This window comes from Crocodylus siamensis, chromosome 1, assembly GCF_052110815.1.
Source record: "Crocodylus siamensis isolate JL-2025a chromosome 1, ASM5211081v1, whole genome shotgun sequence".
In the NCBI taxonomy this organism is placed as follows: domain Eukaryota; kingdom Metazoa; phylum Chordata; order Crocodylia; family Crocodylidae; genus Crocodylus; species Crocodylus siamensis.
Window position 1 is genome coordinate 400,009,141 of NC_143395.1, and position 26,368 is coordinate 400,035,508.

The following is a 26,368-nucleotide window of genomic DNA, read 5'->3' on the forward strand; positions in this document are numbered from 1 at the left end:
TATCCAGGGTATAATGGAAAAGACAAGAGACTCTGAATTACTGTTCTATCACCTATTGCAGCACTCTTCACACAGCATCTGGTTTCCATCCTAATTTAAATGCCTTTTTTTTTTTCCTCATGCAGATCATATGGGAAAGTGGGATGGAAGATTTATTAAATTGGAAAGCATTTGGTATTACACAAAACAGTTTTATATTTTTCAACGACACTATCAAAGAAAAGCAACTAATTAAATGACAGAGTAAGGTGCATAATTTACAGACCTACAAGGATTTTCCTACCTTTTATAAGCTAGAAATAAATCCATTACTAGAGTGATGCCATTATTTAAATGCACACCTTTATACAAACATGTGCACACTCCTTTACACTGAGTCAGCTCAATAGGCTGGCATTTTGCTCATTAAACACTCCTCTATAGTGTTCCTTGTCCTCTCTTGCTGTCAGACAACTTCAGTTGGCTGTTGGATTGTATATGATTTATAAATTACATGCCGTTTACCTGTTAGATAGCACAGCTCGGGGATCAGGTGGACGATACGAGGCTCAATGCTATCTTTCTGTTTATTTTTCAGCCGGCTAACAAGCACTGGCTGATTTAGATCCCTCAGGACAACTTCATACTGCTGTGAATGGAAGAGGAAGAGAACAAGATAATCAGGAGCAACTGTATTGTGTTCCAATAACTAGTCAAATCAGCTCACAAATTGCAAGCAATTCCAAAGTCTGTATTTGGAGCTGTACAATAAAACCCAATTCACTTTGTCAACAAAAATTATATAAAATAGCGTCCCTCCTGTGGTACAAAGGGAATGGAAGGCTGCCTTCCCTAACCAAATGGGGACTTTTTTCATACAGACAGATTTCTCTGTAACAGAGCTGACAGACTTTTCTACACTAGCAATTCCTGGCTTTCCAAGAGCAGAGAGCATGCTGGGCCTAAAATGATATTTTTCCAATTATCCCTGGCCAGCGATTATACCCTAGGAGCCATAGTCAGCTCAGCATAGCTTAGCAGAGCCCTGATATGATTCCATATTTCAAAAGGTGCCTAAGGCTCCCCCAAAATTCATAGATGCTAGGGTCGGAAGGGACTTCAATGCATCATCGAGCCTGACCCCCTGCCCGTGGCAGGAAAAAGTGCTCGGATCATGCAACCCCAGCCAGGTGCTTGTCTAGTATCTTCTTGAAGATCCCCGAGGTAGGGGAGAGCACCACCACCCTTGGGAGCCTGTTCCAGATTCTGGAAACACTTACTTTGAAAAAGTTCCTCCTGATGTCCAACCTAAATCTACTCTATCAGCTTGTGGCCGTTGTTCCTGGTTATTCCAAGGGGTACCCTGGTAAACAGAGCATCTCCTATTCCCTGCTGCACCCCGCCCCCATGAATTTGTATAGTGCCACAAGATTTTCTCAAGCAAATCCCAAGACGTCATTCCCCTGTTGTATTCGGCCTTGATGAGGCCACAGCTGGAGTACTGCGTCCAGTTTTGGGCTCCGCAATTCAAAAGGGATGTGGAGAAGCTTGAGAGAGTGCAGAAGAGAGCTCGCACATGATCAGAGGTCAGGAAAACAGACCTTATGATGAAAGGCTGAGAGCTACGGGACTCTTCAGCCTGGAAAAGTGCAGGTTCAGGGGTGATCTGGTGGCCACCTACAAAATTATCAGGGGTGTTCACCAGGATCTGGGGGAACGTCTGTTCACCAGAGTGCCCAAAGAGATGACAAGGTCGAACAGTCACAAACTCTTCCAGGACCGTTTCAGACTGAACATAAGAACTTCTTTACTGTCTGAGCCCCCAAGGTTTGGAATAGACTGCCACTGGAGGCTGGTTGTCCACATCTGTTTTGAATTGTGGTGCCCAGGATTGAATGCAGTACTTTAGTTGCAGCCTGACCAGTACCGCATAGAGGGGAAGCATCACCTCCCTGGACCTATTCATGATGCACCTACTAATGCATGACAAAGTACAGTTAGCTCTGTTAATTGCTTCATCACACTGATGACTCACATTCATCTTGGAATTGACAATGACTCTGAGATCTCTTTCTGCCGCTGTGCTGCTGAGGTCATCCCCCAGCCTATAGGTGTGCTGATGATTCCCTCTCCCTAGGTGCAGCACCTTGCACTTGTCTTTACTGAACTGCACCCTGTTGTTCTCTGCCCACTTCTCTAACCTGTCCAGGTCTGCCTGGATTCAGTTTCTTCCCATCAGTGTGTTTCCTTCGCCCCATAGTTTGGTGTCATCTGCAAATTTGGACAGAGCGCTTTCTACGCCCTCATCCAGGTTGCTGATGAACACAGTGAACAGCACCGACCCGAGAACTGAGCCTTGGGGGACCCCGCTGCCCACATTTTTCCAGGTCAATACCGACCCATCCACCACCACTCCCTGGGTACAACCCTTAAGCCAATTTGCCACCCACATGACTATGTAAATCATCTATGGCACAGCCATTCAATTTACTATGTCGAAGACCTTCTTAAAGTCCAAGTAGATTACATCTACTTCAACTCCTGCATCTAAGTTTTTAGTGACTTGGTCATAGAGAGTGACCTGGTCATTCAGGAAAGGACACAGAGTGGGGTCTGGTATATCTGGGATTCCAGAGCTAGGTTTTTATCCTGCACTTCTAATAACATTATTTAAAACTGGAACATAGCAAAAAGTTACCAAAAATCTATTTTAAAAGTAATCTTAAATATTAATACTGTAATGCTAATATACATCATGGAACTAGCAATATTTCCTTTTTTCTACTTAAGATCCCGTCATGCACATTCATTCTTAACATAAGAAAATTTACTCATGCTGATAGCAGCAGTGCATTCAGAAACCAGTAATATAGAATTTTCTTTGTTTTATTATTATTATTCGGTAATGGCTTTCATTACTCACCTGTTTATAATAATCAACATAAGAGATGTCAGTGCCATCTCGTTTTGGAAAAGTGTCAGTTGGCTTCACAGACCAATTGATATCATCAATACGGTAGGTTTTGTTGTTATACCTGGAAAAATGCAGAACTTGAGAGGGAACTATATGTTCTTGCTTACGTGTGATACAAACAATTCTAGCCCTAGGAATACCATAAAAACTTGCCCATTTGGTTTAAAAAAAAAAAGAAGGTTTAGAATAAAATACTGAATTTCATCAGCAGGCTATTGCTTAGCTGCTTTGTGTGATGTAAGATTTATTTTCTGGGGAAATATGGAAGGTAACACCTTTATTCAAACACAGAACATAAAACTCACAAAACTAAGTCTTATAAAATACAACTGCCAATAACTTCATAATATGTATATACACTTAACGAGATGTACAAATAAGCACATATTTACTTTACTATTGCGGTAATCACTTTACTGACAACAAACTGTGAGTTTAAAAAAACGAAATTACCAAACCAGCCAAGACTTATACATGTGCTAGTCTTAAGCAATCTATTTGGATCAGTGTTTTTGTTATTTCTGATAACTTTTCTTTCACCACATAGTTATTGCTCTTTTCTCTTTCTTTAAGCAACTATTTTTAGTTACATAACAGAGTTAAACAAAAGTCATTGTTTTAGCTACTGTTTATCCTAGGCTGTTACCTGTTTCTCTCAGACCTGCAGAAGGACATTTTTTCACCCCAAAGCATGTCTAACATCTCACCCAACTATACAGTTGGTTTCATAAAATACATCATCTAACAAACCTTGCTTCTATGTATGAATTGATATCACTGTGATTGCTCAAAATCCACAAAACCCAACTACATGTACAAGCCTGTAGGACCAATACCCAAGTTCTGAAACAATCACGTTCAAGAGGACAGTTCATCTCTCTCATTTCACCTCCTCTTCCTGGCCAGGAAGAAGGGGTTCTGCAAATGGAAGAGAAAACAGACTAAACAGTGTCCTCCCTCTCCTTTCAAAACAGTGTTGGGACAGTAAGTCAAACCCTCATACCTGAAAACTTTTTTAAAAGTTAAAATAATAAAGAAAAAAAAGTCACTCTGTGGTGCACACAGCTTTAATTCAAAGAAATCAGTGACTCACATGCATCCAGATTATGCTTTATTTGTGGGGAGAGGGGAAAGGAGGGTTTCTGCCCTAAGCCCCAGGGCCCAAATGCACACACAGGTAAATAACAGTTAACCTCATTTTTCTAGAGCCAGGAAACTCACAGAGAGCAGGGAGAAAACCTCAATAACCCTTGAAAGGTCAGAAAGGCTAGCAGAGAACAACTCCTTTTAGAGTCATTTCCCAGAGGAACTTATTCGGATGTGCTTCCTTTTCTGCTAACCTCTGCAGAGAGGCAGTATGTGCACATGTAGCAGCAGCTCTCCCCCACCTAGTCTTTTAAGAGGTAGCCAATACAACACTTCTGCTCGGTGTCTACCATGAGATGTCTCAACATATACGAAAGGTCTCATGCTCCTGACATTTTTTTCCTATAAACCTCTGTTATTTACTATCTACCCACCTCCTGGCACATGTATGCTTAGTTTGTGACTGGTAACAAAATGCTATGCCCTTTGGTAACATGGGCCCTTTCTTTTTAATTAAGAAATGCTCTAGAGCAGCAGTCAGCAACCCTTGCTACATGTGCCAAGCATGGCACGGGAGGCTATTTTACTCAGCACACCACTGCCAGCCTGGGCTCTAGGCAGCTCCTGTCAGCCACAAAGCCTGAGCTGCTCCCAGCAGGAAGCTGGGTGTCTGCAAGTCCAACTGGAAGCAGACTGGGCTCTGTGGTTGGCAGCAGCTACCCAAAGCCCGGTAAGACAGGAGGCTGCAAACATCTGCTCCGGCATTAGCTCCATGCCGGTGGGTGCACATGTACCTCGGAGCAGACGGTGGGGGGGGCCTGAAGCAGCACAACCCCAGCCTCTCCCCCACTGCTGGGACAGAGCTGATGACTGGGGTCTGGAGCTTGGTGCAGCCAGCCTGGGCTCTGGGCAGCTGCAGCAGACAGCAAGCAGGCTGCCAACAGCTGTGCCAGGCTTCACAGCTCCATGCTGACAGTGACTGCACATGCACCTCAAAGCGGATAGCAAAAGGGCTGTGCTGCCTCAGGCCCTATCTCCACCACCTGCTCTGAGGCGTGCATGCACCCACCAGTATGGAGCTGATGCCAGAGTCCGGAGCAGATGTTTGCAGCCTCCTGGCTACAACTGGCCCGGGCTCTGGGTAGCTGCTGCCAATCACGGAGCCTGGTCTGCTTGCAGCAGGGCTTGCAGCCACCCAGCCGCCTGCTGGGAGCAGCCCTGGCTTTGGGGCTGGCAGCAGCTGAGCCCGCCTGACTCCCACCCACTCCAAGCCCACCATCTGGTTCTGTGTGTTTGTTTTCCTCTGTGTGCACACGTGTCTGGTTGCAGGTGTGTTCTGAGTGTGTTTTGGTTCTCTGTGTTTGTGCATGTGGTTCTCTGTTGTGCATGTGCATGTGCCTGGTTCTCTCTCTGCTCTCCTTTCTCTTTCTCTTCTCTTATTTGTCTTCTTTTCTCTCTCTCTTATTGCAACATGCTCAACACAAAAGGAATATAGAACAACAAAGGCAATATCTTTGATTATTAAATATACTAATATGCCGTGCATCCTGCCACGTACCCCCGCCCTCATTTTTTTTTCTGGCATGCCGGCCCCCCAGCACATTCCAAGGTAGACATTGTGGTTTTTTCGGCACTCCGGCCAAAAAACGCTGCCTACCCCTGCTCTAAAGGCACCAGATTTAAAAAGTTCTAGGTGACAAAATGCATGAATCCACATCACAGCAAAGTAAAAGGCAACGTCTTTACCTGGTCAAGACAATGAGCCCAATTAGCTCCTTTTCACACATTTCGGTGAAGCCTGCTCTGTCACACCTTGTATACAGGTCAGTCATGAACTCCAAAACAGTGTCATTGCAAAGGACTTTATGGCTCACATCAACACTCAACATCACTCTGCTCTCAAACTGTGAAATGGAAATGGCAAATCCTGGCCAAAGAGTCAGCCTTAGGGAATACAAAGAAAAATGTTTTCAATGGTATTTTGTCAAGCACAATGTTCATTCAGAACCAACAATGTGGTGTCACTTTCCATTTAAGTTTTGTACTTATTTTTGTAAGTATTATTGTTACTCAGGTTGTTAAACAGTGAAAGACCTTCCTTTCATTGATGAGCAAAACAAGTGGATTTGTTAATACTGTAAAACCCAAAGCTGCTAAAACAGATATGAGGATGTGCGCTACTTTCTGAAAATAGCAAACCTGTTATCAGCCATATCTCTCATTTGCCTTTTTCCATCAGCTGAAGTCCTCAGGGTTACTTATGATTTCTTTATCCAATACCTTTTTAATATAAAACACACGTACCGCAAGGGGAACAGGCAGGACACACAGCAAACAGCCTAACCATTATGTTAAAGTCATGCACTCTCTTAATGTGTGATATCTCTGATCCCATCTCTGATTCTGTTTCTGCCAGTAGGCCAGTTTCAAGAGGGTAGGTACAGTGCACCTCATCCCAACCAAGCCTATAACCTTGTTGCTGGAGCAGGTGAAAGATACAGCTTTGAACCCCCTCAGGCTGGGCCCAGGACACCCCTCATTTTCTGACTCAATATTCTGTATCCACAAACACACAGGACTAGAAGGGGCTACCTGAGCTATCAAGTCCAATGCCTTGTGTCTGTGCACACCCCTTTGTCCTTCCCACACACTGCAGCCACTCAGCACTCTCTAAAAAGCCTGACAAGTAGAAAAGTACCACAAGTAAAAAAGCAAGAAGGCAAAGAAACCACTGCAGGACCGAGAAATTAGCTATATTAAAATATGCTCAGAGAGGAGCATGCATGCATGACATGGTGCTTGCTAACCTGACCTAGGGAAGTATTCCTTCCACCCACCAACTCTGGAGATCTACTTGTCCCAGAGAGTATGAGCTAAACCCTCCACCCAGGTACCACTAGGCAGGTTCATAAAAGTTCATCACCAGCAGTATACTAAAATAAAGCAGGAGCCACTGCACCTTGTGAGGGGTCTGTTCTTGCTGACATGTGTTAGGCATACTCCAAGTGTGCCTATTCTGATGACAAGTGCTACCCTGCATAGGTTTGGATCTAACAGGGCTGAGCAGATGCTAGGCACCTAGCTGCTCAGGTCCCAAGAATCCTAGTCACGCGCAAAATGGCAATTGCAGGTGCCTCTAGAACTTGCAAGCCAGATGGGGGGGGTCACACATGTATAACTGGAAATTATACTGTTTTATCTTACATCCACACATACCTATAGCCAGGGTAAAATACACTACACCTCCACAACATGAAGAGTGATTGTGAATAAGTGTGCATGTGCTTGTGTGCACATGCCTGTGTTGAAGGGATTGGGGGGAACATAACACATACAAAAGGATAATTTTTGACATGTAGAAAAGTTCAAGGGAGACAAAAATGCACAAATATGCAAGGAATATAGTTAGTACCCTAGGTCCTTTGAGAATCTGTATTATTAATTAAGGCTATCTAAAACACAATCATAAAGTTAAGACCTATATATGGTGCTGGGCGCTTACATTTTCTCACATTTATGGTGCTGGGTGTTCTGTTTATATGTATGGTTCAGAAATGAAAACTATTCTCCAGAAATAAATATACTGGCAAAGCGTTACCAAATATTACCATAAAGCATCCATGGCAAAGGTGGCGATGTCTCAACTATCTACATACCAGAGTCGGACACTTCAAGGGACTAATGAAAAGTGGGGCTGTACCATTGGTTCAACCACCGACAACTGCGGCATTGAGCCTCAGACTCCTGCAACACCTGCTGCAGTACCTGCTGCTTGAAGGCACATGTACAATGGAAGACCTCATAAAGTACAATAACTGAGCACAACCATGTGCAACAAAACGGCCAAATGTGGAACAGAGATATGAGAAGACGATGACCATAAAGCACTGTCAGAAGACCAAGTTCAGCAGACAGAAAACAAAATAAAAACTCACCTGTGTTGGGGAATTACCACGGGTTCTGAAGGACTATAGAAGTTCCGTCCAACTTGATACAGGGACAGCTTTTTCAAAACCCTATGGAGCAACACAGATTTCTAAACGCATCACATAACAAACAGAAAGTGACATCAGATAAACTTTGGTCAAAGAGAACATCAATTATGTAATAAACCAATAACAACTTTAAACTTAAGTTTTAAGTTAACCAAATTTGTATCAGGCTATAAACAGATGTTGAGTTTGTCCTGGATCTGACAAACCCAGGGCCTGCCCAACACCACCACCACCTCTGCCCCGCTCACCTGCCCCTGCCAGGCTCCTCACCACTTATCCTCCAGCCCTGGCTCCAGCCCTGCTCCAACCTGAGGCATGGAGTACTTGGTCACTTTGGTCCCAGCTCTGGCTCAGGAGCTAGGGCCAGATGGCCACCACCACAACCACTGCTGTGTGGCCAGGTCAGGGCCAAAATGATCGTGTGCTTTGCATCCTGGGTTGGAGTGGAGCCAGAGCTGCAACTGAAACTGGACCCAGATGGTAAGCAACAGGGAGTAGAGGGGCGAGGACAGAGGCTGCAGGGGGCAGGCACCACCCAGGAAGTCAGGCACCGGGGCACAAGGCATGGGGGGGCAGAGGAAGGGATGGCAAGTGGGAGGAAGGCAGGTGCTGTGCAGGGGGGTACGCAGCAGGGCATGCAGGCACTGGGGAGGGGCAGGGTCAGACTCCCCTACTACCTGCCTCCTACCACTGCCTGTCCTGCAACATTGGGGGTGGGGTGACAAATTCAAAGTGACCCTCTAATGATTAGATTCTATACCTGGAAAATTTAACAAATTCCTACAGAATCTAATTGAGGGGCATCTTAAATTCAAAGTCGTTTTGGATTCATGCATATACAGTATATCAAACAAAAACTGACTTCCAATAACTGCATGGGTTCAAAGAGACTATCTGAAACTAAAAGTCAAAATGTACCTAGTAAATCCCACAATTTATGGTAAAGAAAAATAATAAAAAAGGAAAAAGGCTAATCTCCACTCTACTATCAAGTAATCAAAAGAAAAAGAAAGCAATAGTTCAGAAGACATTGTCAGTTATAAGACTTTAGTATGTAAAGTCACCAAAGCAAAAACTACCGTGAATTTCAAACTCTGATACTTATTTGGCTGAAATAAGAAACTGGTTTGTGTGTATTATGAAGATTTACATAGTCTCATAAAGCTAGTTGCTTTTATTGAGATATCATCAAGTTACAGTATATCTGCTGTGAAGTCCAAGAAACAAATCCATCTTGATTATTCTTACAAAACAGGTTATAGTCACACACACACACACAAAGAAATAGCTCTTATATATGATCTATTTGGCTCACACCCTGAGGGTCTGGAAGAAAAAGCAAAAACCTGCACCAGTGCAAAGTTCAAGTGGACAGCACTACTACATCTGGAAACCGTAAACACAACTGTGGCTTTAAGAGTAGGTAACAAGTTGAAATAGCAATACTTTCTTGATGTTATCATCACTTGCATTCTGAACTGAACAGGTGCACCAGAATCTCTCCACTCTTACTATACCAGTCCCTCCCTCTTCCACTCCCCTACCCCCTCCCACACACAATAAATGTGAGAAAATGTAAGCATTAAACAGTGCAGAGCTGCATTTTACAATAGATTAGATTGGGAAGAGAAGAAAAACAGAACGGTCCTAGATTCCAACACACACAATCTTTAATAGCCAGCAGAAGTGCATGTATGATGTCTGTCCTTATTTCCATTAAAACAAGTTTCTCCTTAATAATAAAGCATTCCAAAACACTCAAACCAATTGATACTGAAACCAATTAATGAACTTGTGCAATAGTCAGACTTACTCAGCCTCAGTTATCTTGCTTTATTCCACTAATAGGGCATTACTTCTAATAATCTTAAAATACAAGGCTTCTCATGTCTTACATTCAAATTCAAATTATAACCAGGGATCCTGGTTTCCTTTGATAAAAAAAAAAAAGTCCTCAATTTTCAGATTAGAAAAAAGTAACCCAAAACCCACATTTTTCCATGATTAAAATGAAACACCACTAATACGTAGATCTATAAAGATATATAAATCTATATCTATATACAGTGGTGTTTCATTTTAATCATAGAAAAATGTAGGATTTAGGTTACTTTTTCTAATCCAAAACTTGGGGATTTTTTTAAATCAGAGAAAACCAAGATCCCTGGTTATAACTGAAGAGGAAAATAAGTCCTTGACCAATTTAAAAAAGGCATCTCAGGTATAATACCAATTTTTTTCCAAGTAAGGAGTATCAGAAAAGAGTAACCTGAAAGAACTGACCAAGTTCTATTCCAGCAATATAGAAGCCACAAACATAAACCAAAATACCTTACACTACTATTATTTGTCTCATTTACAATATATGAGTGAATAATTAAAAAATAAATTGGCTCTACATAGCACACAACTTTGCCTTTTCCATTTTCAGAGCTCAAACATCTATCCGTCCAAAAGGTTTTTCTGTTCTGCTTGGAAGCACAACTGCCCCCCTTATAATATTCAGGTTAGGAAAGATTAAATGCCTGAACACAGGAAGGTCCCAGTTCTGCTCCTAGTTGCATCAAATCAAACAATTCAATAACCATTCTATTCCATGGTACGAATTTAAAAAAAACGGCAAATCTTGGACGTCAAATGCAATTTCCTCCTGTGCAGAGGCCCTACACAAGACCGCATGAATCACTTAAATATTAGCACTTGCATTAAAAGTTTTGGTAGCACTTAAACAGTAAGTAGAAAATTGTACAGGCCCATACTAGCAAATTTTACCGCAAAAGGTTTGCATTTCCTATAGAGAAGGCTGCTTTGACACAGACAAGATAGATACTATGGATCACTACTTGCCAATTAAGAAAGGTCAGAGCTAGGCTGTAGATACATCTGAGTCCATTTTGGGTTTATGGGTAAGAGAAGTACAGTATTTTAAGTTATATTACATCAATGGGCCTTTTTCTCCATCAGACCTTAAATACCAAAATAGTATCAATATATTTTGTAAGCACTAAGTTGGGTGAAATTTGCATTTTCACTCACATATTTATAGATGAACCATGGCTAAACTATGGTTATTTGATTTGTATTTACAAACACATATGTGCACAACTTTTTCAGCTGTGCTTAAGTATGTAGCCTTCAATGTCAGAACTACCAACTAAATTTTAACACACAACTTGGAAAAAGTCTTAACCCATGGCTTATTTAAAATTATGGAAAGAGATGCAAGCTCTGAGATATACTGAGAATGACTTCAATAAAAGTAAAAATACAATTTATGAAGTTTCTACATTATGTTTTCTAGTTATCAGGGGAAAAAATGTCACAATTGCCCTAAGGGAAGCAGCTGCTCTGAAATAAACAGTACTGAGACAGAAATTTATGAAAATAAAAATTTTATGACTTCTGGTTATCAGTTTTTCATAACATGATGATGATAATAATAATAATAATAATAATAATAATAATAATAATAATAATGTACCATAAGCGAAAAGGTTTTCAAAGAAAGTTAATAAACTGAAAGTCAAAGATTACTAAATGTAAAAAAAAAAAACAACCCCATTAAAAAAAATCTCTTACTTCTTGAAGATGATATTGAAAAACTGAATACAGACTGGAGAACTGGGTGGTAATTTGCTTTTTAGTGTAATGGTGATTTTTACTGTCTCGCCCCTTTTTGTTTCAGTCAACAATTCTGTGACCTAAGGGGGTGGGGGGAAAGGTGAGAAGACAAAACAACAATATCGAATGAGCATTTTGCCCTGAATGATGTAAAAGAACTATTGTAAGAGCAGCTCAGCAGTCAGGCCTTAAATTTAACAAGTCCAGAGCACTGTGATTTTTGTCACAATTTTCACTCTTCCTAAACGGACCTTTTTTATAACACAAAAGCCACTGCCTACCTCAACCATATTTCCATGCTGGAAAACTGCTGCTATAATACAACTCTTAAAAATGCCCAGAGATTTTTTTTCCCCATAAACAAAACTAAAGAACTTGCTGGTCTGCAAGTGATTTTTGCTCATTCCCCTTTTGTTTTATTACAATCTAAGTTCCAGGCTGCTGAGTCTTGGAATAGCAGATATGTTACTGAAAAGGTCTATAAAACACAGTACTTGCAAGTTCATTGCTAGTAAGAGCACCAATGCAGGAGAACAGCATGGTAGGACTGCAAGGGACCTCACAAGGTCATCTAGTCCAGCCTCCTACTCAAGGCACGATCATTCCTGAGTAAATCATGCCAGCCAAGTGTCTGTCTAACCCAGTGGTGCTCAAGCTTTTGGCCTTGCGGGCCAAAAGAATGGGGCAGGGCCAGTCCATGGGCCAGACTGACCATCTTGACTCAGGATCAGTGCTGGGAGTGAGCCCTGGGGCCTGGCACCACCCCCTCACCAGGACTGATCCCTGAGGCCCTGGCACCCTCCCACTCCTGAGCACCGACCGGGCTTAGGTCCTGGGGGACTGACACTGCCTCCCTCCTGGCCTACCACATGACAGGATTGGGCCCTGGTGCCACCCCCACCCAGGTCTATACAATGGGATTGGGGGCCAATCCATGGCACAGGGCCCAGGGCTCCCCAGTGCCACTGCTCTCCTGCTGCCAAATTTCTGGACCTGCTGGGAGCCCCGTGGGCTGGATGATGCAGTGCTATGGGCCAGATTCGGGTTGAACATTCCTGGTCTAACCTGTTTTCTAATCACTCTCAGAGGCAGAAAGTTCCCCCAAATGTCAAGTCTAAATTTCCCCTGCTGCAGCTTGAGGCCATTGCTCCTAATCTTGTCCCCTACAACCACAAAGAAATGCCCATCTCAGTGCTACCAAGTCTACCCAAGGTAGCAGATAGTTACGGCTTCTGGCTGCTTGCAGCTACACAGTGTGTTTGAGTGTGCCACTATTGGGGGTGGTAAGTTTGCAGTCTAAACACGGTCTATAGATAGTGTACACTAGCAATCTTAACACGGTAAAGTGAAGCTGCTTTAAAATATTACGTGCGGTTCAAAAAATAAGAACTGCATATCAAGTAAGCATCTTTTTTAGAGAAAAATTCTTCTGTATTTTTTAATTTTGAGACGTATTAGAAAGACATTTCTGGTAACTGAAAACCATCTACTAACATGAACAGAAAGAAAGGAATTTTCTTCAAGCATGGACTGTCAACGTTTGCTTAGACATGCAGCTTTATGAAATGTAGGCAACAAGCCAGGCAAGAGAAGGCAGGCAAGACAATCATGAAGGCAGGGGATAGGAGGGTTTCGGTCAAAGGGATTGAGACAAGCTCTTTTCCTACTGAAAAATGCCATCTTTGTTGTCTTCACACAGCAGACACACCTTTGTTTTTAACAATCCCATCCAAAGGACCCACACACCAATGGCATGTCAGTGTATTTACCTTGGAAGGATGAAGAGTTGATTTGATTCCACTAGAATTGAAATTGAAGTTCCAGGAAACATGGGACACATACACATACCTTTTTGTCCTGCGATGCACTGGAGATCTGACACAAGCTGATATGCACCGTGCTGCTTTGCGTGCAGTTGTATACACAGCGAAATGCAGGTCAGTGCGCAAAAAACTGGCCGCAGCATGCTTTTGAACTAAAACACCTCCAATGAGTTTCAGTTCAAAAACGCACCGCTGCCACTTTCTCAGCACAGATGTGCATTTCACCATTTATACAACTGCATGTGCTGCAGCGCCAGGAGCTTTTAAAAGCGCCCAGCACTGCAGCAAAAGCATGTGCACAAATGCCCACAGGTACTATACTATTGATGTTAACATAACTAAGCCCTAAACCAAGTCTTTCAGCAACAAGCACTGCCTATGCTATACTAGACTAATTTCACCAAGGAATTGGCTTGGTCATAAACAAAGGACTTAAACTGCTTTAAACAATGGAAGCAAATGTTACTGATGATGCTGGTAGTTACCCCTCTTTCAGTGTCACATGGGAAAAAAAGATCAGAAATTACAACTACCATGACTTTTCTTTAATGTACAGAACATAAGCAGCTCACTTTACCTGGTTTTCCAGCTTTTGAGAAAGAAAAAGAATGACTCCATCAAATGCTTTAGCTTTTCCAAGAAATTCAGCATGGCTGTAGAGCAACGCAAGGCATAGACGCCTTGACTCAAACTCTGGGTTAAAAGTCACATGGTACTGGTAAAGCTGCCATTCCCTAGGAAGCAATAAGCTGTAGAGATTTGTAATTACTTTCACCGGGATTCCACTGGAGCCTGCAATAAAACATTTACGTTGACTTACGTTTTCCTTGTTTTTTCAGATAGCATATTATTGGTATATGGTAAGTAATGTTAAATAATTATATGTTATTTATATGTTAATTATATGTTTGCATATTACTACCTGGTAACTTTAGAAATTTCTTTGAAGAACCTGGATAATGCCAGCTTATATAAGTTAGGTTAGTCTCTCTCTAAAAAGAGCAGTGTTTTCAAAAATGCTTCTTACTACCCTATGGTCCAGTTGAGATAAAATATGATAGGCAAATACGGTTGCTGAACTTCAGCAGAAACCAAGCCTTCTTGGTTATATCAAACCCAATGGTCTGCTATGTAATGAAACAATACACAATCACGATACAGCAAACTATTTTTTATTTGTTCCTAAGCATAATTCCCCCCACAGAAGTTCATACTAGTTTTGAATAAGAAGTAATATTCTGCACTGCTATATCACATACAACCAGAGCATCTCGAGAATTTAAACATGAAAGGATTTGGACAACAAAACTAGGAAGTAAGATATTATCCCCATTTTACAGACTGAGGGACATAGGCATAGAATGCCTATATACACATAATTTCCACAAAGTCACATAAAGCTCGTACCAGTCAGTAACAAAACAAAGATCTACCTCCTGGTTCTTTGCTCTACCCCGAGACCACTTTTTCAGCATAGCAGATTTTTTAAAAACAGAATATGCTTTTCCACGAAAGAGAAACAAAAAAAATTCTCTTAACTATATAAGGGACAGATATAAGATGCTTGGTCCTGAGCAATGTTAAAAGTCTACTTTAAATCTGGTAACAAGACAAGCAGCTAAAGCTTCCAAAATCTAATACTTCATTTCACAAACACAAAACATCTTTAATTCATGACTCCAACTCGAAATTAAGCATTTTGCACCACCATATTTTCAGACTTCCTGATACTGACCATAATCTACGGATCTGCTCTTGAGAAGTACAGAGCTCCCGCAGCTGCCACAAAAATCCGCAAGTACTGCTTAGCACTTCTCCAAACAAGGCCTACACAGACAAAGCTAATGTGAAGGAAAAGGAGTTACTCTACCTGTTTTACAGTCTCGGACATGTGCTATACTTTTTCTAGTATTTATTCCCAAATCTGGAAAGTCATATCGGGTCCTTCCCCCTTTCCCCAGCACTGCACACTGAGACTTGGACTCTCCAGCAGAAAGGTCACCTAGAACAGAAACACAGAGTGAAATGTGAAATTATTCATTCCTCGTGGGTCCCAAGAAGTGAGCTCAGAAACAGGGACATGGGCACTTTTATTATCTTCACCCTTTTTACGGCTTTCAGTTTTGGTAATCCATATTGTAAAGCATGAGCATATTTAATTAGATTGTACTTGGAAAGTAGTGCATAACATACTGTATAATATGCCAAATCAATTTATAATAAGCAGAGCCTGAGCCACTGGGCTACTGACATTACTTGTTAATTTATTCCTTGACAAATTCAAAAGATAAATTCCTGTTTATAAAGACATCATGGTATTTGCAAAAATAGTATACCTGGTGTACAGTTCTTTATGGCATCCACTTAATCTACTAGCCCTTATTAAGCCTTAATATATTTAGGTAGAAGAAAAAGCCAATTAATTAGGTACCATACTCTTTTAATCTTACTATTATTTATTTGTATTGTGGTACTGCCCTAGTCATAGACCAGCACCCAAAGTTTTTAAGGCCCATACTAATACTAAAGAATAAAAAAAGACAACCCCTGCCCTGAGGACTTAAAATCTAAGTAGAAGAAATAATTTTAATATCATTATTTATAATCATATAATTTTAATAATTAATTAAAGCAACGTAGCTGTGCACTTACACCTCTGAGAAAGTCTTGCTGCTCCACCATGGGCAGAGCTGGTTGAGGCTTCTTCCTCAGACACAGAAGTCCCACCAACTTGGGAATCATCACTCCTAGAGTAATCCTACAAGAAACAGATAACAGATCTCCATAAATGCAAGCTTGTATACATGAAAAAAACCATTTTGTATCTGGCTCATTGTCACAATACTTCAAGGCATGTATAGGCATGGAAAAACTGGCATTTCCCTGAGAGTGGCGAAGTGAGACACAGGTAGTACTGGCCCAAAGCCCAGCGCGGCGCACAACACGAACAACAGAATAAAAACAATGCTTCTCAGCTTTAAGCATGTACGCAAGTCTCTCTGCGCTAGGACTTGGGCACAGGCTTACAACTGAGCAAGTGCTGAAGTGCTCTGCTGAACTGGCATACAATGAGCCCTGGTTTCAGAGGACTGAGAGAGTGTCATATAAGAGCAGGTCAAATGGTAGCAAAGGGTGGCCCCGTATTTCAAACAAGCCCGCTTTCTTTAGAAAACCCGGCCACCCCGCCCCTGCCCCGAGCAGGCCCCCCTCCCGGGCTGCCCTTCCCCGCAAGCAGCGATACAGGCGCAGGGGCCCACGCACCGCGCCGCGCCCGGCCCGGCCCCGGGCACTGGCCCGCGCGCGTCCACCCATCGCGCCCGCCACGCGCACACGTGCGCCACGTGGCAGTCCTGCTCGGCGGCAGGCCGCGCCCCTCCGCGGCGAGGCCACGCCCTCGCGCGGGAAGCCACGCCCCTCGCCGCCCTGGCGTCCGTCCGTGCTGGAGCCGGGGGGCGGGGGCGGTGGCTGGCCCTCACCCACGCGTCAGCACAAAGCCAGGGCTTGCTGCAAGGCAGCTGTGCCCTGGAGGGGTAGCGCTCCCTGGGCCTCGTGCGGGGTAGGTCCAGGTCTGGTGCCCAGCCCCAGGGGCGCGATGCAGTGGAGGGCGCGCCCCTGCCTAATGCCCTGATCACAGGACACCCAGTGAGTCTTGTAATTAGCTCCTCGGTGGCCAGCTTCTAGCGCAGGGGTGGGCAAAATGGCTGGATGTGGCCCTCCAGGGGCCCGCGGGGCTGCTAAAAAAGTTAGAAAATTGATATTTATCTGCCCCTGTCTGCCTATCATGCGGCCCTCGATGGCTTGCCAAAACTCAGTGAGCGGCCCTCCGCCCGAAATAATTGCCCGCCCCTGTTCTAGCAGGAGGATCTTGCCTACACACCTGTGTCATGAAAACGGGGGTTCTCTGCCTAGCCCGCTCCTGTGACCATTGGCTAAGGGCAGGTGAGACTCGGGGGCATCCAAACCCCAAGGCTCTGGGCTCGTGCGTCCCCATAGGATGCCCGCCAGTGGATTTGGGAGCATCTGAAGCGCCAGGCTGAAAAGTCTGGGGTGGAGGATGCTTGCCGGTTGTAGCATCACGTATGGGGTCTGAACAACGGAGTTTTGCTCAATTGAAAGGATTCAGAACTGATTTGTCTATGATATGACCTAGAATCTGAAAAATATTACCCCTCCTCCCCCAAAAGCTCCCTCACAACAGAGCTCCCACGTGGCTAGTGGGGAGCCAGCCAAGAAAGGTCACTTCACAGTAGAGGTACAGCCCGGCACCAAGTCACTTCACAGCGGGGTGCAGTCCAGAGTCAGGACAAAGACCCCAGGCGCTGCAGCACAGTGCCAGGGCACCCGCTTGGGGACAGGCCATGTGGCTAGGGGAAAAGAAATGGAGTGATCCCATCATCTGTGAGGCATTTTTATTAGCAGTTAGCTGTCAAAGATGCGGCGCTGAAGGATGAGTCTGTGCTAAAATGCGCGGGATGATCGCAGAACTTGTCAGCATCTCCTCACTTGTCTTACTTTTATTAGCTCAAGTATTGGAGTAAAGCAGCAGCAAAGCAGCCCACGCTTCAGCTACTGTGCTACCAGATGGCTTGAGCAGCCAGGGCTGAAACTTGTGGTGCCAGAGCTTCACTGCTACTGGTACCTGAGCTAGCTAGATTAGAGCTGTCACTGGTATGCCTACATGAGCTGTAATCACACTTCAGTAGTTAGAGTCACTCTAAAATATATGGTATATTTACATATAGAATCATAGAAAAGTAGGGCTGGAAGGCACCTTCAAAGGCCATCTAGGTATAGGTGTATCATCCTGATTTTCACCCACTCACTGAGGGAGAGGTCACATGCATCATGTGGGCACTTTATCTCTTTATTAGCCAGCAAGGAGATGGGTTTTATGGACCCTGAACGTAAACTAGCTACAGAATGAATTTGTAAGTTGAATCCTGTATAAAAATTTCCCCAGAGGCAGTCTAACATTCTGCAGTCAAGTGATAACGGTATCTGAGATTTCTTATTATCTGCATTAAAGGAATGCTGTGCATTTCACTGAGTCTCTCCCTGTTTGATATTGATGTGCAATGAAATCAACAAGCATAGACACGTCTACATTTTAAAATTTTCATTTTGTTTAAAGCCTGTGACACCTGCTTCTAATGTACGCTGAATTCCCCATATGTCATGAGCAGGAGGGGTAAAACACACCCATAAGGTTTGTGCATTAAAGACTCTCATGCCTTTTTGTTTTCTTTCAGCAGAGACAAACAAATTTAGAAATTTCCCAGGCTCCCTACCTAGACTGCATTTTCTAGCTCTATCCTGTTCCCATGTTGACTTAAAGCTGTACCTCAAATCAACCTGCATACATTTATGTAGTCGTATGTTAAAGGCACATATAGCCCAAGACAGGATTGTATGTTTGCATACATTTAAATAAAAAATATAGAAACATAACATTTGGGATATATAACACTAGGGAGTCAATAGCAAAAACAAAGGGCATTTATGAACGTCAACCAAGAAAATGAGCAGCTTTGTTCCATGTTTTAATAGTGACCATTCAGTTTTCAAGAGGTATGCACATTCCAGCTCTCATCACTAATTCAACAGTGGAAAAAAGGTCATCAGCCAATTCTACTGCCAGTGTGCAAGCCAAATAAAATATTTTACAAGTGGGAGAAATCAATATTTCCATTTATCCATGTACGTAAATTATAGCATAAAAACAAATATTACTTTGTAGACCTGCAGTTGCCCCCAATTTAGAAGCTGAATTACTTATTTGCACCAACTAAAGGCTCAGATGAAATCTGGCTAAAACTGAGAGCCCTCATTATATTTGATCTCAGTCTCCTTAGCTGTGTTCTCTAATAACTTTCAGGAAAACAGGTTGCTGGTAACAGGGATCTGGTTGTTTGCTCCATGCCTGACCTGGCTGATGAAATGGAACAACTATCCCAATGTCTAGATGAACTTGGAAATTGAATGAGGGCCACTTGGTTGTGATGCTGTGTGGAAAATGACTGAGACAATATACATGGTTTGTGGCAAGCAGACAGAAGTGTGAGTGATACGTACATATATCAGGGTGCATCTACACGAGATGCTAAATGCACAGTAGATTAATTATACTGTGTGTTAGTGCATCGTGGCAAAAGCCATGCTAATGTGCTAAGGCATTGTAGAATTAGTTCACTGTCCTTTAGCATCACTAAAAAGATGTGCTCCAGTGATACAGCACAGTAGCATCGGTTTCTGTGCATTGAGTTAGTACCTGTTACAGGTACTAAACTTAATGTGCCATAACTATGGCACATTAATGCATGTGTAGCTGTGCCCCCAGTGTACCTGTACCTGACTTAGGGAGTACAGCTACCATGTGTAGCAGAAGTGTGCTGTATCAGAGATGTATTACTACAGCTTGACCAATGACTAGATGAATAGGGTTTAGCTGTCTCTTTTGTAAGTGCCTGGACCTTGCCTCAATTATCTGTAGTTTCACACATTGAGCCTGGTTTATTGAAACATCCTCTACCACATGCTGAGACTCCTCCAATTTGAAGCTAACAGAAATGCAGTGATGTACCAAAGCTGAGTTCCCTGCTGAGAGCGTACTACAGGAGCTTGGGAGAGATACAGTGTCTGCTAAGAAGTTTCAAGGAGGAATTCCAAGTGTAGGTTTTAACATCTGATGCACTTCCTAGCCTGGTCCTAGATGAGGAAAGAGCTTTCCTCTCTCCTTGTGCAACACCATCCCACTTAAAAGCAGTGGGAGCACTCAAACTGGGACACCTCAGTAGAAAAGGGAGGATGTTGCTGGGGGTGTGGTCAGCCAGATACAAGGTGTGTTACTGTTCAGGGCATCATTGCTTTTAGAGCATTTGAGGACTGGGCTGCAGGTTAAAGGGGTTTGTTCTTTGCTATGTGGTTTCTGTTATGTTCTGACATACATTTATGTACTTATGTTAGTGTAGGAGGAGAAGTCCTGTGTTTGTGATATTATTTAATTTCAGAGTACTATTTGGGCACCCAGAGCATGGGGTAGGCACAAATATATCAATTGGAGCATCTCAGTAACTATCTAAATAGATAGTAGAGGTACCCATCCTCAGAAATTTAAAATAAATACAATAAAAAACAACGGGGGGGGGAACATTTCCCTTTACCCTTTCCACACTTGCAATAATCCAGCTAGAATATGTGACTATTTCTTCCTCTAGAGATATCTTTTTGCTTGCACCTAATTATGTTCTCATTTGACTCATGCTGCTTTGGTTCTGAACATCCCCACTGATGAGCCTAGGGAGAACCTGTATACATGAACATGTGCATGCATACACAGGCACTCATGTGCACACACACTCCATTGGCAATTACAACCCACAACATTTTGAATTTGGTACTTAGAACTAATATATATATATATATCCCCAAATTAACTGGAAATAAGATGGAACATGTTATACTGGTATCTATAACCAGCAATAGCCACATTTCTGTGTAAAAGAAATAGGTGACTGTTAGTGGATCTATTTGAGGCAAAATGGGTGTGATCCCTGGACTCTTGGCAAGCTGTTAGATTAGGGGGTTTATAACCTGCTTCATAAGTTTGAAAGAAAAGTTCTTGATTATTTTGCAAAAAAAAAGAAAAAAAAAGATATAGTACATGGAAGTATGTCCATTTATGCTTCAAAGAAATAAAGAACAAATGAATAATAGACACAGGCCAAAGCTTACTTTTAGGGCTGAACCCCTAGCTTATTTTAGTCATGATACAAAATAATGTAGTGCTTGAAAAAATACTTTTCACTGATTCATGAGGAGAAAAGCTGGCCCAGTAGTAAAGAAGCCAGCTAGGAACCTGTGAGATTCAGATTCAGTTCTGTGCCCTGCTGCTGACATCTGGGGTGACCTAGATTGCATTATTTGACCTCCCTCTGTTGGCATCCCTTGAAGGCAGTGTGCTCATTGCCGTTTCCACCAGATTTCTTGTGATTTGTCACTCCTTTGGCATCAACATTACATTGGTATTATGGACACAAAATTAATGAATCTGATTGAAGTTCCTTGTTAGATAAGATTTAGGAGACATGCCATTCAAAAATAAAGGATTTCACTTAAAGCAGAACAAGGGCTTAATACTAGTTTCTGGCAACAGTGCTGGTTTCTTGGTGAGATATGGTCCATTATGGTGGAGACCGTTGAAAAGTGAAATCCATACAAAGAAAGATGTGAGACTTTCTGCAGTGAACAAACAAAAGAATGCATTTGACAATACAATTTTATCTATTTTCCTGGGCTGTATATCTGGCAATCTGTATGTCTGCAAAGATGAAAGCAATTACAATGTATTTTAATACTGAGCAAAGTAAACCAGTCTGATGCTAAATAAGTCCACTGCATATATTATATGTGAAAAAGAACAGAATGACATTGTTCAGTTTTCCCTTTCAAAGCAAACAATGTCAGCTGATTCTGTATAACTGATACTCTAGCAGTTCTCCTTTTAAAAAAATAATGAAAGCAATTGATCATTCTTGATCACTGCTCTGGGTGTCTGGATTAATCAAACACCTTGTCTATGATTATAGTCACATGAAGAAATTTGCTGGCGATTTTTCCCCATATTTTTGGTGAATCAGACATGAATCTATGCCTTTAATGAAACCAGAATCAAGCTCAATACAGGAATGTTGGCCACAAGGAAAATGTTCCTATTTCCAGTGACAAGGCTTAGGTTTAGCATTACAGTACAGAGAATTTTCTCTCTGAAGCAAAACCCAGAGGAGTATAAAGCATGGAAGCTATACCTTCACAGCCCTGTCTGAAGGATAAGTGGGAGCTCAGCAAGAGTTCCACTCTAATAGAGATGCTTTATAGCTTATCCAGGCATAGGATAGAATAAGCCTGAGTTTTCACAAAGCTAGAGCGAGCTCTCCCTTCCCTTCAGCAGTGACCAGAAGGCTGGAGGGAAGCTGAGTGGGGGGCATGGCCAGGGCCCAGCAGGCCTGAGTATGATTGGGGAGGGACTAAAACCCCCACCTTGGCCTGCAGGGACCCCAGCTGCGGGTGTGCCTAGAGGGGGAGGGGGGAAGCAGCCCCTGCCAGGCTTTTCCTTGAGCACCAGGGGGCATGGCCAGCTGATGGTCCAGGCAGCACCTCAGGCGAAGGAGGGGAGAAGGAGAGGGATAAAATGCCCCTGCCTCCCCTCTCCCACCTGCATGAGACCCCAGGCAGGATCTGCTCAGCTTTTCCCCCTACTTGAGGCTCAGCATGGCCTGGGACCCCCAGAGCCCCCCTCCCAGCCAGGGGGCAATCCTGCTACGGCTTCCCAGCCACTGGGTTGGGGTTTCACTTGAGGCAGCCCAGGAGCAAAAGCCAGACTAGGGGGAGGGAGGGGAGCAAAACTGGCCCTAAGCCCAGGTGAGCGGACACACAGAGCAGACCACAGAGGGATTGGGGCAGTGGTGGCGCCATCCTGGATGTGAGCCCCACCAACCAAGCAGAGGAACTTGGGGGGCAGTAAGACAGGAAAGGGGCTTGAATGTGTGTCTGCAGTAGCCCAGGGCAGAACCAAGCCAAGCATGCAGATGGGAGAGCAGCTTCTGCCCAGTGGCCCCTTCTACCTGCTGGAGAGTGGTGCTAGGGCCAGCCCCAGCCCTAGCCCCGCAGTGCCACACATGGTGTGGCCTTGCTCCAGTAGCGCCTGGACCTGGGCAAGGGCGCCAAGAAACTGGACAGCCTCAGCCCTGAGCACTGCTACCTGCAGTCACCTGGGCCACTGGATGCCAGGCTGGGCATGCCCTGCTCGCTCTTCCTCTACCTAGCTTCAGCGGCAGCACAGCATGGCTCCGTGTACCAGACAGCAGGTGCAGGGCACTGCACCTACAGCTTCCTTGCTGCTGCCATCAGGGGGGCCTGCCTTGGCCACCATGGTAGGCATTGCCGGTGCTGCCTGTGCCACCAAACTGTGGTCAGCCGCCAAATAGGGGAAGAGCGAGCAGGGCGCACCCCAGCTTGGCATCTGGCAGCCTGGAGGATGGTAGTAGCACTCAGGGCTAAGGTCATCCAGTGAGTACTGTGCAGCACCAGCCAGAGCCAGCTTCTCATCAGCCAGCGAGCCCTTGTGCCCTTGGCCTTGCAGCCAATGAAGGAGCCCAGTGCCTGTCCTGGTTTGGCCTCCATCATCATGATGCCCAAATTCTTGGTGCCCTCGCCCAGCTCCAGGCACTGCTGGAATGAGCCCACATGCACATTGCTGTGGGGGCTGGGGCTGACCCAGGCACCACTCTCCAGTGGGTAGAAGGCACCACCAGGCAGGAGTTGCTCCCCCAGTTGCATGGTTGGCTTGGCTCAGCTGTACCCTGGACTAGCATGGAAGAAGGCCAATGTGGTGCCGATCTTCAAGAAAGGGAGGAGAGTGGATCCAGCTAACTACAGGCCCATTAGCCTGACTTCTATCCTGGGGAAGATCTTAGAAAAGTTTATTAAGGAGGCCATCCTTGAGGGACTGGCCCAGGCTAACATCCTAAGTGACAGCCAGCACGGGTTTGTTGCGGGTAGGTCTTGTTTGACCAATCTCATTTCCTTCTATGACCAGGTGACCTATCACCTGGACAAGGGAGAAGAGATTGATGTCATATATCTTGACTTCAAAAAAGCTTTTGATCTGGTATCCCATGATCACCTCTTGGCAAAACTGCCCAGTTGTGGCCTTGGCTCCACCACAATCTGCTGGCTGGGAAATTGGCTTCGTGGTCGGACCCAGAGGGTTGTGATTGATGGCAGTCACTCATCATGGTGCCCTGTGACCAGTGGGGTCCCTCAAGGCTCTGTCCTGGGACCCATACTGTTCAACATCTTCATTAACGATGTGGACATTGGAGTCAGGAGTGGACTGGCCAAGTTCGCCGATGACACCAAACTTTGGGGCAAAGCATCCACGCCAGAAGATAGGCGGGTGATCCAGGCTGACCTGGACAAGCTCAGCAAATGGGCAGACGAGAACCTGATGGTGTTTAACACCGAAAAATGCAAGGTTCTCCACCTTGGGAGGAAAAACCTGCAGCACCCGTATAGGCTCGGCAGTGCTACGTTGGTTAGCACTACAGAAGAAAGAGACTTGGGGGTCATCATTGACCACAAGATGAACATGAGCCTGCAGTGTGACGCTGCGGCTAGTAAAGCGACCAAAATGCTGGCGTGCATCCATAGATGCTTCTCGAGCAAATCCTGGGACGTCATTCTCCCCTTGTACTCGGCCTTGGTGAGGCCGCAGCTGGAGTACTGCATCCAGTTTTGGGCTCCACAATTCAAAAAGGATGTGGAGAAGCTTGAGAGAGTCCAGAGGAGAGCCACACACATGATCAGAGGTCAGGAAAACAGATCTTACGATGACAGGCTAAGAGCCATGGGACTCTTTAGCCTGGAAAAGCGCAGGCTCAGGGGTGATCTGATGGCCACCTATAAGTTTATCAAGGGTGACCACCAGGATCTGGGGGAACGTCTGTTCACCAGAGCACCCCGAGGGATGACGAGGTCGAATGGTCACAAACTCCTGCAAGACCATTTCAGGCTGGACATAAGGAAGAATTTCTTTGCTGTCCGAGCCCCCAAGGTCTGGAACAGTCTGCCAGCGGAGGTGGTTCAAGCACCTACATTGAACACCTTCAAGAGTAAATTGGATGCTTATCTTGCTGGGATCCTATGACCCCAGCTGACTTCCTGCCCTTTGGGCAGGGGGCTGGACTCGATGATCTCCCGAGGTCCCTTCCAGCCCTAATGTCTATGAAATCTGTGAAATCTATGAAGCATGGACACACACTTGAGCCCCTTTCTCGCCCCCACAGCCCAGATCCCTCTACTTGGCAAGGCTCATATACAGGATGGAGCAGCTGCCACTGTTATCCCTCTGTGCTCTGCTCTGTGTCCCCCTGCACCTGGGCTTAGGGCCAGTTTCTCTCCCTTCCCTACCTCCAATCTGGCCTTTGCTCCTTGGCTTCCCCAAGTGAAACCCCTGCCTCAGCAGCTAGGAAGGTGCAGCAGGATTGTCACCTCCCTGGGAGGGGGGTTCTGGGGGTCCCAAGCCATGCTGAGCCACAAGCTGGAGGGAAAAGTTGGGCAGACCCTGGTTGGGGTCCTGTGCAGGTGGGAGAAGGGAGGCCGGGAGCTTTAATCTTACTCTACCTGAGCCTGCTGTCCCATACCCCTGCCCCCTACACTGTAGTGGGAAAAGTCTGGCAGGGGCTGCTCCTCCAGGCAGACTGGGCTGTGTCCCCAACCATGTTTACCACCTCCAGCCCTCACTGCTCCAGCTAGAGAGTAGAGGGGTGGGGGCAACCCTGCTCTGCAGACAGCACAGCACAGCCTAGGGCTGCAAAGCATCCTGAGATGTTGGGGGACTGTGATTTAAGGGGTCTGGGACAGAAATTCCATATACCGTTTTGACCAAAATCAGTAAAGTCTAATACTACATTCAACTGGGTTTATATTAAACTAGCTTTGGCCATTTGAAACTGGTTTATATGCACTGAACTTCTGTTCTGCTACAGGTTTAAACCAGTTTCTGATCACTTAAACCACTTTATGTGTAACTGTTGTCCCTAGCCTATCTCAGCAAAGCACATTATTAAGATACAGTCATTATTTGTGCAGTATTGCATCCAATATATCATTATTATTATATCTATTTTATACACACAGGGGTCAGTTCCGGCGTTCTAATGAGCATTATATCACAGCAAGAAAAAGTAAGGATAAAAAGATTTAAGACCACATAGCAGGTAGTGGGACCAGTAATAGAATCCTAGAAGAGGAACGCCTAGTCCCGTGCTCTTCTTGTGACACCACTTTTTTTTGACTCAGCTGACTTGCTTTGAGACCAGTGATTCTCAGCT

General features: G+C 44.4%; 1 protein-coding gene across 1 annotated transcript in view; it reads right to left on the bottom strand.

Moving 5' to 3' along the window:
- Window positions 1-16,842, bottom strand: part of PIWIL4 (piwi like RNA-mediated gene silencing 4) — a 64,972-nt gene extending 48,130 nt beyond the window's left edge. Inside the window, exons 1-9 of the mRNA XM_090030500.1 lie at window positions 16,740-16,842; window positions 16,131-16,236; window positions 15,349-15,480; window positions 14,056-14,270; window positions 11,614-11,735; window positions 7,975-8,055; window positions 5,786-5,983; window positions 2,903-3,014; window positions 505-628 (exon numbers count right to left, since the gene is read on the bottom strand). Coding sequence (XP_089886626.1) covers window positions 505-628; window positions 2,903-3,014; window positions 5,786-5,983; window positions 7,975-8,055; window positions 11,614-11,735; window positions 14,056-14,270; window positions 15,349-15,480; window positions 16,131-16,236; window positions 16,740-16,790 — 1,141 coding nt within the window. The 5' untranslated portion in view covers window positions 16,791-16,842. The remainder of the gene's footprint in view (window positions 1-504; window positions 629-2,902; window positions 3,015-5,785; window positions 5,984-7,974; window positions 8,056-11,613; window positions 11,736-14,055; window positions 14,271-15,348; window positions 15,481-16,130; window positions 16,237-16,739) is intronic.
- Between the last annotated feature and the right edge of the window lie 9,526 nt (window positions 16,843-26,368).